The sequence below is a fragment of the Cupressus sempervirens genome, chromosome 11, assembly GCF_028749045.1.
Source record: "Cupressus sempervirens isolate cs-2001-9-10 chromosome 11, ASM2874904v1, whole genome shotgun sequence".
Classification (NCBI taxonomy): Eukaryota; Viridiplantae; Streptophyta; class Pinopsida; order Cupressales; family Cupressaceae; genus Cupressus; species Cupressus sempervirens.
Genome location: NC_143128.1, coordinates 568,343,926 through 568,357,643, shown reverse-complemented (window position 1 = coordinate 568,357,643; position 13,718 = coordinate 568,343,926). Strand labels below are relative to the sequence as shown.

At 36.9% G+C, this 13,718-nt stretch overlaps 1 protein-coding gene across 4 annotated transcripts in view; it reads right to left on the bottom strand.

Annotated features, from left to right (window-relative positions):
• LOC149530900 (uncharacterized) overlaps window positions 1-13,718 on the bottom strand; it is a 359,431-nt gene that overhangs the window by 247,205 nt on the left and 98,508 nt on the right. For 3 of the 4 annotated variants that reach the window (XR_016359208.1, XM_089811737.1, XM_089811740.1), the window contains exon 7: window positions 4,996-5,070. The exons of the other annotated variant lie outside the window; for it this stretch is intronic. Coding sequence is in view for 2 of the 3 variants with exons in the window: in XM_089811737.1 (XP_089667863.1) it covers window positions 4,996-5,070 (75 nt within the window). In the remaining variant the exon portion in view is untranslated. The remainder of the gene's footprint in view (window positions 1-4,995; window positions 5,071-13,718) is intronic. 4 annotated transcript variants of the gene reach the window in all.

Here is a 13,718-nt window from a genome sequence, read left to right as displayed (position 1 = left end):
GGATGTCCTACTCAATGAGAAAGTGTTGTACAAAGATCTGTTGCAGCAACATAAGAAGAAAGAAGATGATTATGTAGAGCTAGATGATACTCCAAAAGCTGATGTTCCAGCCATTCCTCATGATGGGCAACAATCGCAACAACAAATACCACACACACTAGTGAATATTAGACAGTCAACAATGCAAATTTGACCTCCACAAAGATTTTCTCCCTCTTTGTATTCAATTTTACTTACTGATGCTGGTGAACCTGAATGTTATGATGAAGTTGTGCAGGTGGATACTAAGATTTAGTGGAAGTCTGCAATGAAAGATGAAATGGACTCTTTGCTGAAGAATAAGACATGGGATTTACGCAAGTTGCCTGCAAGTAAAAAGGCTTTACAGAATAAGAGGGTTTACAGGTTAAAAGAAGAGGATGGAGGTAAGAAAAGATTTAAAGCTAGGTTAGTTGTAAATGGATTTGCACATAAAAAGGGAATTGATTTTGATGAGATATTTTCTCCTGTTGTTAAAATGACTTCTATTCATACTATTTTAAGTCTTGTGGCTACTGAAGATTTGCATTTAGAGCAGCTTGATGTTAAAACAGCCTTCCTTCATGGTGATTTGGATGAAGAGATATATATGGCTCAGCCACAGGGATTTGCGGTCAAAGGTAAGGAGAACTTAGTGTGCAAATTGAAGAAAAGTTTATATGGCTTGAAGCAAGCACCTCGGCAATGGTATCTGAAATTTGACATTTTTATGCATGAGCATGGATATAATAGGTGTCATTCAGATAATTGTGCTTATTTTAAGAGGTTGGATGATGATAGCTACATTATTTTATGTTTATATGTTGATGGTATGCTTGTAGCTGGGTCTAACATGGATCATATTAAGGGGCTGAAACGCCAATTAGCACATGCATTTGCTATGAAGGATTTGGGGGCAGCAAAAAAAATCCTCGGTATGAAGATTTGTAGAGATAGGAAGAACAAAACATTGATGTTGTCTCAGGCTGATTATGTGGAGAAAGTGTTGCAACGTTTCTCTATGGAGAATGCTAAAGCTGTCAGCACACCTTTACCTGGTCATTTGAAGTTGACTAAGAAGATGTGTCCCAAGACACAAGAAGAGGAGGATAAGATGTCCAAAGTACCCTATGCTTCAGTTGTAAGAAGCTTGATGTATGCTATGGTATGTACTCAGCCAGATATTGCACATGCAATGGGAGTCGTTAGCAGGTATATGAGTCATCCAAGAATTGAGCATTGGAATGACGTCAAATGGATTCTCAGATATTTGAGAGGAACATCTAATAAGTGTTTACACTTTGGGGGCTCTACTACTGATTTACAAGGCTATGTTGACTCAGATTTGGCAGGGGATATTGATACCAGGCGGAGTACTACAGGTTATGTCTTTACTGTTGGTGGGGCAGCTGTGAGCTGAGTTTCTAGGTTACAGAGGGTTAATGCTTTATCCACTATAGAGGCAGAGTATGTAGCTGCTACAGAGGCAGCCAAAGAGATGATATGGCTTCAGTTCTTCTTGGAAGAATTGGGACATTCTCAAAAGGATAATTATTTGTTCACAAACAATCAGGGTGTCATTCATCTTGCAAAGAATTCAGCTCTACATTCAAAGACCAAACACATACAGTTGCGGTACCATTTCATTCGGTCAGTTTTGGAGGATGGACAATTAAAGTTAGAGAAGATACATACAAATGACAATTCAGCAGATATGTTGACAAAGGTAGTAACAAGGGAGAAGCTGAACTCCTCTTTAGCTTCGGTTAGTCTTCTAGACTGAACATGAATAAAAGAACAACAAAGTCCAGGGTGGTGAGCTCCATGTGGTAATAGTATTACTACAGGATCAGTCTCCAAGTGGGAGATTGTTGTTTAGTATGGAGCCTGATCAGTCCCCAAGTGGGAGATTGTTAGTTTGTGGTGACTGATCAGGAAAGTACTGTACATACTTCATAAATTCTTTGGGAAAAAAAAAAAATTGGGGCCGTGGCCGACATATGGCCGACATGTTGTAACCCTAAAACAACATAAAATACTTGTATAAAAGGGCTTGGGGTTAGGTATTTTTTTATTATGTTGTGATGCAAAATTGCTTCTTGCGCCGGTATTGAGCTATAAGGGATTATGGATTGTAATCAGGTTGTAATCACTAGATCGTAATAATATCAGACTTACTGCCTGATCAGTCCCCAAGTGGGAGATTGTTAATTTGTGGTGACTGATCAGGAAAGTATTGTACATATTTCATAAATTCTTTGGGGTTCGGGGCATCGCCCTCAAAAAAAAAAAAAAATTGGGCCGTGGCCGACGTTGTAGCCGACATATGGCCGACATGTTGTAACCCTAAAACAACATAAAATACTTGTATTAAAGGGCTTAGTGTTAGGTATTTTTTCATTATGTTGTGATGCGAAATTGCTTCTTGCGGCGGTATTGAGCTGTAAGGGATTACGGATTGTAATCAAGTTGTAATCACTAGATCGTAATAATATCGGACTTCTTGTTTGGTGGACATAGCCCAAAGATTGGGTGAACCACGTTAAATCTTGGTGTATTGTGTTCTTTTCTGTGTGATCTATTATTTTCTGTTATTGGTTATATTTGCATGTAATTGTTATTTTTGTCTGTAGTTTAATTCTAACACCATGATAGATCCAAGCATATAGAGATTCCTTTATCACTATGTGAGGGATATGGTTGAAAGCAATGCAATCCAATTGGAGTATATTAGTACAAGTGACCAAATAGCAAACATTCTCACCAAACCACTCTCTAGAGTTAAAGTGGAGCACTTCAATAAGAAACTTGGTATGGTTGAAATGTAATTTATTGAGACTAAGTCTCAAAATTGTTTTATTTGTACTAAAATATATTTATATTTTTTTTTAAAAAGATGTTTAATGTCTAAACTCTTTTGTCATTTGTGTGCCTATGACTTTATGGCCCCCTTGTGCACATTAATGAAAGGTGATGATCTTTTTGACAATGTACACTTGTATTCAACATTGTAAGGAGGCGACTTTACAATATGCACTATCATGACGAATATCATGCTGACTTGATATTCATGGAAATGTCTTGATAGTTAATATCTCTTGTACTTATTGATAGATATCATGCTCACTTGATATCAAGTGTGTATCAATATGTTTTTTAAGAGATAATCATGGTGAATATCATGTGACGTGATATCCGTGGATATGCCATGATATATTATGGTACACATCATGTGATGTGATGTCAATGCACATACCTTAACAAGGATATACAAATGTCATGTGACTAGATGTTCTGTATACTCCTTGATATTATTTGTTAGGTGATATCTAAACTAGTTCACACTTAAGTTATCTTCCCTAGCTAAGATGGAGTGTTAAGATATGGTAGCGTTGGTCAGAATTCAAGGATAGACCTGGTAACTGTATGCATGTGCATGTATGTATATCAGTTCACCATGTGAACTATTATACATACATACACACAAACATAAACATTTGCTCTTGCCATCAGAAAAATCGTCCTTGTAATTAACCTTACTGTCCATATCATACTAAATTTGAAATCTAATCATTCTCTCTTGAAACAAGCATTATAACTTTACTAAAATCAATCATGCATTGGATTGAGATTATGATGCTTGCATTATACAGATCGGTGACTATGTTTGTTTGTCAAACAAACAACACCAGATCAGTATTTATATTTGTCTGTTTGTTAAACCATTAACACCCAATTAGGATCAGGACCTTTGGAAAATAACCACAATTTACCATTGTGTCTCTTAAGATCGAATAGACATGTCCGCCCTTGTTATGGCTATTGGTGAGTATATTTATATGAACAAATTCAAGAGATAAGAATCATTGAAAATTCATAAATAGTTCTACCTCTGCAGATCGAACTCAGAACATATCAGTAATAAAACCATCAAGACTTATCTCTCAAATCTGAATACTTATTTGGTGCATATACATTCTGAATTGCTATCACCTGCAAACAATATACTCAGATTAGTACCCTAGAAATTTGTAATATCACAGTCTGATATAAGTTTAATAGTCATTTACATTTTTAATAAAAGACAAAAATATATAAATAAGGGGTCATCACTTTTATATCAATGACATAACCTATAAGGAGGGTTCATCAGACGTGCCATCAAAGTACACATTTGGTCATGCTTTCTGCCTTCCACTTTTTCATTGCACTCCTGAATTTGAACTCTTAAACTTTACACTGGTAAGAGACTTAAGACAAACAAAAACACCAAAAAAAACCCTAAAAGTGGAAAACTGGGGGTCCCCATTTGCAATGGGGTAATGTGTGGTAATGTCACAGCATCTCTCTATCCATGAAACTGCATAAAAACTCTGTGGACACATCCATGGGCTACAGTGGTCTAAACAGACCTTTTTTGGAACCATAGACATTTGTTAAGTCATCCTCGTGTAAAATTTAATTGTAATAATGCAGACTTACCTGGATGAGGTTGTGTGCAAGTCCGAAGTATATTTTGAGGAAACTAAATTCTCTTACATAGCTTTTATATGAGTATTCAGTACATTCACCAAGGCATTCGAATAAAATGTAGACTGTAAAATTGCCAATTTACTTGACAAAATTATTGGCCTACATGGTAATCAAGCATACTGTTATTATCATGCACTCTATAGTTATAAAAGCATCAATTTATTGCATACATGTAGCAAAATTCTCAATTTCAAATTTTAAGGAAGATTTCTCCCCGTGTACTCACACTTGCACGTACAATAGTGGTAAGCTTTTAATTCAACTTTACTCAATATTTGCAACTGGTAATAAATAAGCATAATATCTGTTATCCATCTTTACACATTTAAAAAACAAAAGAAAAAATAAGTAGAGCAGAGAGGCAACAATTAAAGAAAATAGAAAGAAGAGGCTGCAAATAACAGAATACCAAGAATATTCTATCAGAGTGATCATAAAACAAACCAGTGAACTACAGAGCTCTGTAACTGATGTATCATGACTCCAAAAGTGACCAAAGTATTCAGCAGCATTTAAAACCTGCAATTTTATAAGTTGAAGTAGCTATCATTTGGTTGGTCAGTCTTCTGATTCTCTTTTCAATGCCCATCATAATACAGATCTCTCACATCCACTATAGAAGGAAACTCAAAAGAAGCTAACATGTTAACCATAAGACATGATAAATGTGCATCTCATCACAACACAGTGCAAGGAATTTAGGGTACATTACTAATCCACACAGATGTGGTTGATTTAAAAACAATTGTGATGAATTCCCTAGTCTAGTCTGGAGTATAATAATGCATTCAGAATTGCAGATAATTCGAGCAAAATGAATATCTATACCACGAACCCATCCATGAAATGTGCAAATCAAAAACAATATATTTCCATCCTAACATTTATTATGAGTCATATGTAAGCAGCTTAGACAGTACAAGGGTGTATAGTTACATTTCCACCAACTAGCCTCAATTAAGTTAACTTTATGTTTTTTTAGAAGATATCAACAAACAATAACCTTAGACTCATTTTTATGAACACTATTTTGAAGCATGAAAAAATTACTCCCTTGTCATTTGTGGTTGTTATTAACTAATTCCATTCAAAGCTGTTTAACCATTGCAGTTAAGCTCTACTTCTAGACAATTGTCACTTTACTTTCCTACATGGCTGTAATGAAGAGAAAAAGCTGAATGGATGTTATAAGAAGTATTATAAAGACTAGGGAGAGATAGATTAGATAAGATAAATTTATTTATATCCAACAGGTGACCACAAAACGGGTCAATTGGACTGAGGAAACAGCAAAAAAGAACTAATAGAAGGAGCACCAAACAGTGACCATAAATAACGAGAGAAGTGGAAAAGGAAAGATGACCAGAGACCCCGACAAGCCGGGGGGGTTTGGAGGGGCAAGAAGACAACCCCACCACGCCAAGCAAACTAAGGGGCTGAAGATACAGAGGAAAACCCTCGACTTGAGGGATAGCCCCCAAAGAAGTCATAGTGGAGTGATGTCGATGGTGTTGTTGACTCTGTCTCTGGAGGTGTTTTGAACCACTCGAGGTGGTAAAATTGGATCTGGATCTCTATGAAAAGGATCTCTTGGGTCTCATGGATCTAGGCTGGGAAGGCAGATCCAAGTGTCTTTTGGTACCGCGAACAACCCCAAAGGAGGAAAATGAACCGATTAGATAAGGGGCATTATGGGTGCTGAAGGTGTGGTTCCTCAAGCAAGTAGCCTCTTGGAGGTAAAGGGCCACACAACACTAGTCCGTGTATCTGAAGGATGAGATGAAGCAATACTCTCTAAAGCGATAGTAGAACCTGCCTCTAATCTCAATAATAAATAGGACAGCGGAAGATAAAGTGCTCCATGGACTCAACCTCCCTTGGAGTGTACAAATGACAAATCATGTCGTCTCTATCCAAAAAGTGGCCAAACTCAACTTGGAGATGATGGGAACCAACTCTAAATGATCCAAGGGGGCTCTTGAGAGAGTGTTGCCAGTGTTGGGAGGTGAAGAAGGGGCAAACAATGGTGTCATCCCAAATCTCTAAGAAGTGATCAGAATAGAACGCCATCATCACTCTAAGTCCCTTGTGGGGGTAGACCCAAGTAGTATGAATGTATTGTCCATAGATATCATCTCTAACACATCTGTTCAAATCCTGCCTGGGGGGGGAGAAGATGTGGAAGGCCATCCAAAGAGTACTGGAACTAGGGAAGACGATCAATCAAGATCCCAATAGAACATAGGAGGGAGGCGACCCCAACAGACTAACCACAGGACTGGGTGGAAGAAATAGCAACAAGAAACTCCGAAGAACAATAGGCAAGGTAGGGATATCTCTGACAATCCTCTCGGGAAGCAGCAAAGCCATGAAGACAATAGAGGAACCAAACCAGATCAAAAATGGTCTCATGGTCTCAGATTCGAACTCAGCAAGAACAATATTGTGAGGAGTGGACCGTCTACATCTGATAAATCGTTGAAGGAGAAGGATCTCAACCCACTCAATAGAGGAATAGTCAGCCTCCAAAAGAGAAGGCCCCCAAACCACAAATCCATAGAGAATTATGGGGTGCACAAGAGTGTCAAGAAGTGACATCTTGGACAAGATGTCCTAGAAGTGATGCTTGAAGCACTGTCTCTCAAGAATAGCAAGGAAACCAAACCTTTTATAGAAATGCGGCTGAATAGTGGGCCTAAGATTAAAGCAGGGGCTAGAGAACATGATCCCTAAGTAGGTATAAGTTGATACAATCTCAATCTCGGAACAATCAAAAATGAAATGAAAGAGTGATAGAAAGTGTCACTAATTTGTACTCATTATAAAAAAAAAGCATTAAATATAAATAACAAACAATTGTGATTGCATAGAAACTTCAAAGCCAGCAGCCCTTCAACATGGTTATCAGTAAAGCCATGGTCATTGTTCTGACCTTTTCAAACATTGCCCAATTACGAATAGGGACCCCTCTTTTTGCTTGGTTGTTTTATCATTTTTCTTAGTTCTATTCATTTTGGCAGTAGTTTTAGCTTCTAGGTCTAAGCTTTGTCTTTAGGGGTATGATCAAGTCACCAACCTGAGTCCAAGATCCATGAGCGAACATCAAGATTAAGAACTGAGGTTAAAAATGTAAAAGATTTCACAAAGTATGATAGTTGAAAAATGTTATCAAAATATTGTCAAACACAATGTTAAATGTGAAATTTATGAAATTGCAATCTTGAAAAGATGAAGATACAATATTTGGGAAACAAATGAAGGATGATGAGAGCAGAAACTTCAAGTGTGAAGGGAAAATAAGGAAAAATGTGCAAGATCCTTGGACAAAGTTGAAATTTCATGAAAATCCTTGTTTAGATTAATTTTCACTCACAAATCCTTGTTGCCATTGAATTTTGATCCAAAAGTCCAAACCACCTTACATAATCCATGACTCAATGTCATGTCCCCTTTTTGAAATAGGATTTAATAACTAGGTTGCATGGGTGCCCGCACCCACACCCTTGGACCTACCCAAGTACCAGGTACACGTACCCAAAGTATCCGGTACATAGTGGACAGCCTCATGGCTAAGGACCTTGATTAAGATTTCTTGACTAAGCTTAATTCAAAACATTTGAAACTTTGATACAATACTGATTAACAGTAAACTATATAACTGTTCAAGTCAGAAGTTTATCATTTGCAATCTGTCATTGTTATAACTTATGTGATTTATGATCTTCTTGTTGATGTTTAAAGTCTGCCTTCTATATTAAGCATCTAAACATCTAGCATACATTGTTACTACTGTTTACAAACATATTAAAAATCTGAAACTGAAAACAATACATAAAATCTGCAAAAATCATTATTGTTCTTGTTTTGAAAAACCAGTCATGACTCATATTTTCAGATTTTCAATAAATATTAAATTATATTGAAAAAAATATGACATAACCAAGTACCCCCATCCCCTACTTTGAAAAATGGTTGTACCAGTACCCAAGTTCCCTCATCCCTGTGCAACCTTGTTTAATAATAAATAAATATTAAAATATAGAAAGAATATTATTAAAATGTTAATTAAAATATAAAAGAATTAAATTAAAATTAATATATGTTCAATGATAGTCAAAAGGAATGAAATGAAAAGATGTGTATCATTCAAACATGAGATATAAAAGGGAGAATAGAATTTCATTTGAAGGGAAGATGGAAACTTTGTGACTCTTTCAAATAGCATAAAAGAGGAAGGGTTGTAAATTGTAACTCTTAAAAGGTTGACTCTCCTATAAAAGTTTTAAATAGGAAGGAAAGTCATTTGTTGAAGGAATGGAAGAAAGGATTGCAATAAGGAAAGTAATCATAGTAAGTCTATTTTGAGATATGCAACAATTCTGATTTGTATAAGGGGAGCATAGGAATTAAGGAAGGATTAATAGAAGAAGATAACATAAGATAAATTTATTAATGTCCAACAAGAGACCACCAAGGGTCTAAGGGACTTAAAACAAACAACAAGGCCACAGCCAATAACAAGAGCACCAAATGGTGTCTGCGGAAAGAATCAAATGGAAAGCAAAGAACAGAAACAAAGAGGACAACAACTAAATACTTCTCACAAGCGAAAAGTAATCCATAATCAAAGGATACCATCCGTCGTGGTGTCATGCCCCAAACCGTGCAAAGGAGCCACTTGAGGGAGGGCGACACTGCTAAGTATAACCATTGCGAGGTCTCGCAGATCTGGTATGATCAGACGAAAGACCGAGAGGTCACTTTAACCCACGAGTCGACAACCCAAGAGTGAAGATGGAGGTGATGAGCCACTCTCAAGTTTGTGTCGTCAAGAACAAAAGTTGCATAGTATGATCACAAAGCCGCAAGGCCTCCTGCGAATAGAGGGCAAACCACTGTCGATCAGTGTACTTGAAGAATGAAGAGAGAGACCTTTACTCTCTGAACAACCAATAGAACCTTCCTTTGCTATCATAGTAGATAGGAAAACGGAACACAAAATGAGTCTCAGACTCAACATCCCCCACGAGGAAAAGGTGGCGAATCCAATCCACACAATCAAGCTGGTGATCAATTTGAATACACTACCAATGGGAGCCCACCCTAAAAGATCCCAAAGAGATGCGGGGGCATGAATCCAGCAGCGAGGTAATAGAGGCACACAATAACCTCATCTTGGATGTCCATATAGTGGTCAGCATAGAAGGTCATACTCGGGTGATTAACATCCAAAGGGGCAGCACTAATGGAGGGTTGTGACCCTTTCAAACGGTGGCAATTGTGAAAGGTTGTGGCTATTGAAAAGGGCAGACAAAGTGAAGAAGTGTGAACCTTCCTCACAAAAGATATAAAGACGAAAAAAGGATCAATATAGAATAGAATTAGAAACTTATCTCTTCTTTTAATCCATAAAGATCAAACTGCTATAAGGCAAGCAACAGACTTCTATATTGACTAGTGCATAATAATTTGACTAACTATGATTGGTCTCTTGTTTGTTAGTAAGTAAAATATTACACATTGTTACAATCACACACACAAACATATATATTCTTTAAAACAAGAGATATTAATATACTCTAGCTATTCCTTAATCACTCGTTACAGCTCCTTAAGAGAATAGGTTGTTGTGCAGGGCAAGGCGGAGTAAATCCTCACAAGGTAGGTGAATCCCAATATAGGATGTGGACGGGGTCCAAAAGCCTTGAGGGAGCCTACTTGTACATTGGTGTGAAGTGCTCTACAACAAGTATATACTCATCCTCCTTAGGTTTGATAGAGAAGTAAGGAATTAGGGCTTAAGTATGTTATATGCCAAACGTATTATGAATCCTTATTCGTTTCTTAGTTTAATCTGATTTGAGTGCATAATGTGTATGTTAATTCTTCGGAATTGACAACCTCCTAGTAGGAAACACTACAAAGACTACATAAATTGTCATTTCCAAGTGCAATCTAAACCCTGCTTGGGAAATTTAGAGTAAATCAAGTCTAAGATGGGGACATTACAATAAATCACATTTCCTCTAATGAAACCATGACAAGGGTAACTTTTGGCCAAGAATCCATGACAAGCTCACATTACCATCCAAGAATACATGACAAGGTTGAATTTCCACCAAAGAATCTATAAGTAGATTGATTTTCCACCACAAATCAAGTGAAATTTAAAATCCAAAGTTTTGAAAGGCAAAGAAAAATGACAAATTCAAGGCAATTCCAAAATTAAAAAATGAGAATATTTGTTTAAGCTATGTTATTCGAAAGTTAAAAATGAAAAACCTTAATTAAAAAGGGAATTAAAAATTATAATAATAAAAGTTCAAGGATCAAATGTGAAAATGCATCTACTAATTCGGAAATAGCCTTCTCATGCATCCTTGAGTTTGAAACTCGTATGCTCATCCACACTCTTGTCCAAACTTATGTGCTCATCCACCCATTAGTCCAAAACTCTTCACATCACTACAAAAACATTGTAATGTTTCTTTAATGGTCATCAGAGTTAATTTAAGAAGTTTATTGTCTTCAATTCACGATTGTTTTGGTTAGAAACATCGTCTTTGTAAATCCATTTAAGGATCCTTTGTCTCCTTTGTTTGATACATCCATTTACAATAACACGGTATCAAATAGGGTAATGGGGTTCTTTAAGATTTGAAAAAAAAAAATTAATAAAAATCAAACATCCTCCTTCGATTTTTTTCCGCAAAATTTTTTATCTTTTTTTATGAAAAAAGACAGTGTGAAATTGTTGGAGCTTTTTAAGGATTGTCTTTGTGTACAAGTGTATGGTTGTGTTCGTGGTTCATAGTTCAAGGGTTCTCTCCATCACAACAAGAATTTAACAAGCATTTATATTGTCGTTTTCGTGCCATTGAAGAAGAGTTTTTGTAGTCACAATAACCATTCTTTTCTCATGTGACAATTTTCTTGCAGCTTTTATCCACCCAGTAATTCGTAACCATTCTCGAACTTGTGTATGGGTATTTTCAGTTGGCATATTATAACCTAGGATTCTTGTTATCCACGTATCTAGTTTGAACACGTGTAAGTCTTTTCAGACAATGTCCAAGCTTCTTCACATCACTTGTATAAGTTTCTAAGTGCAAAGTCATGGATGTCTTCTACAGCAGAATTGTAAAGTCACAAACTGGTTTTATTGTTGTTTGTTTGTGACCTAGGGTTTCTATTTTGATATCGCAATTTGTCTATACCATTGACGTTCCTTTTTTTCGCCTTCCCATGTCCTCGCCATATTCATCAATAGATGTAATTTATCTATGTTTTTCCTACAACATGAAGAAGCTCAACCTGAGAGTTTTGCTTGGTTTTTCCTCAAACAAAGAAGTTTTCTACTCCTTTTTATGATCTTGTACCTATTAGATTATTTTTAATCGTAAGGTCCCCATTTTTAAAAGCCTCCTGTGATTGGCTTGGTCAATTAACCATCACAACCCTCATGAGCTGACAGTGAGATTTGAGGGTCTCAGTTGTGGAGTTATACACTTTCCAATAGCCTATGGTGTGTTTTGGCTCTGTTTGTGGGATTTACTATTTATAATAAGTTAATTTGTTGGTTTCAATGACCTCAATTGACTTAGAAGAGTTGAGTGATGCTCTCAATTTTTATTTCAGGCTTCTGGTTTAGGCTCCAAGAATCTTGGAAGGAGTCTCTGTTTATAATAAGTCACCCTGTCAGGTTCATTCGTCATCTTTCTTCATCAAGATCACTACAGTGTTGTTAGATTTCGATTCAAATACTTCTTCGGTTGTTTTCGCAAGACAGGTGAATTATTATTATTATTCATCTAAATATGTTGAGGTTGTTATTTTTAATGTGGATGTTGTATGTTGGTCATGTCAGTATCATAGCTTATTGGAACCAAGACGAAAAGTTTTAAATCATGGGCACAAGAAACAATGGCCTTGTGTGTCAAAATATTATGTTTATGTTATGGTGGAAAAGGCCATTTTTGGAGGCAAAAGCAATTAATATTGTTGTCGGTAAAGTTATAAAATAGCCGACAGGTAGATTAGCATGTTGTCAGTAAAGTTATAAAATAGCCGATGGGTAGATTAGCATCCGAAAGGACGCGTGACGGTTGAGTCACCCCTTAGGAATGGTATATGTACATCACCCGGAATGGATTTTGGATCATTGTTGTAATCATCATTGGGAGCACTATGTAATCTCTTCGGCATATATGCGAATAATAAAAAGAGTACTGCTTTGTTACATGTTCTTGTCTAATGTCTATATGCATTAAACTATCTACCCCATACGGTAAACATTTGGCGCTGTTGCCCAATGGACCTGGAACGAAGGCAAAGGAATGAAGACTAATGCTGAATCACCTGAACAAAAATAAGAATAAGCTAAAGGAAAAAGATGAAATACGCACCACACAATGAAATTTAATTTTGCCACAACAAGCCAAGCGCAGACGGAGGTTTCAGCAGATTGTCGACGGACATTGAAGCACCAAGGAATTGTTGGAAGAGACTCGACAGTGGTTGGATTTGGTGGAAGCAACAAGGGAGGAATTTCTTAACAGGTATACACCAAGGGAAGAGAATCCAGATGGAAGGGAATTAACTCGCACGACTCAGAGCGCCGAGGGAGCACAAGCGTGGAGTGAACTCTTTCTCCGCAAAACATTTTTGGAACGAACAACTTCACTTAACAAAGACCCTTCTTCACCAAATAACAAGGCTGTGGGAAATAAGATGACTATCCGAAACAGCGCAGGTATTCAGAACAGCGCAAGTGTGCAGAATAGAGCGGGTGTGCAAAACAGCGCGGGTACAACACAAGTACCTCCAACTCGAATAGTAATGGCTGAACCAAAGGAAAAATTGCCAAAGTTTGATGGTGATGGAACGGCTGATCCAATCAAACATTGTAAGGCATGTGAAACAATTTGGATGGCGAATGGCATAACCGACACAAGTGAATGGGTCTGACAGTTTTCAGCAACCCTAAGGGGCGTAGCAATTGATTGGTTTACTAACGCTGATCCCCAAAAATTAACTTCTTGGGCAGCAGTTAAAACGGAGTTTATCACTGAGTTTCAATTGCTGCAAGACGACAATGAGATCGTAGCAAAAATCTACACCACAAAGCAAGGGAAAAATGAAATAGTCTGTGTATATGCCAGAAAACT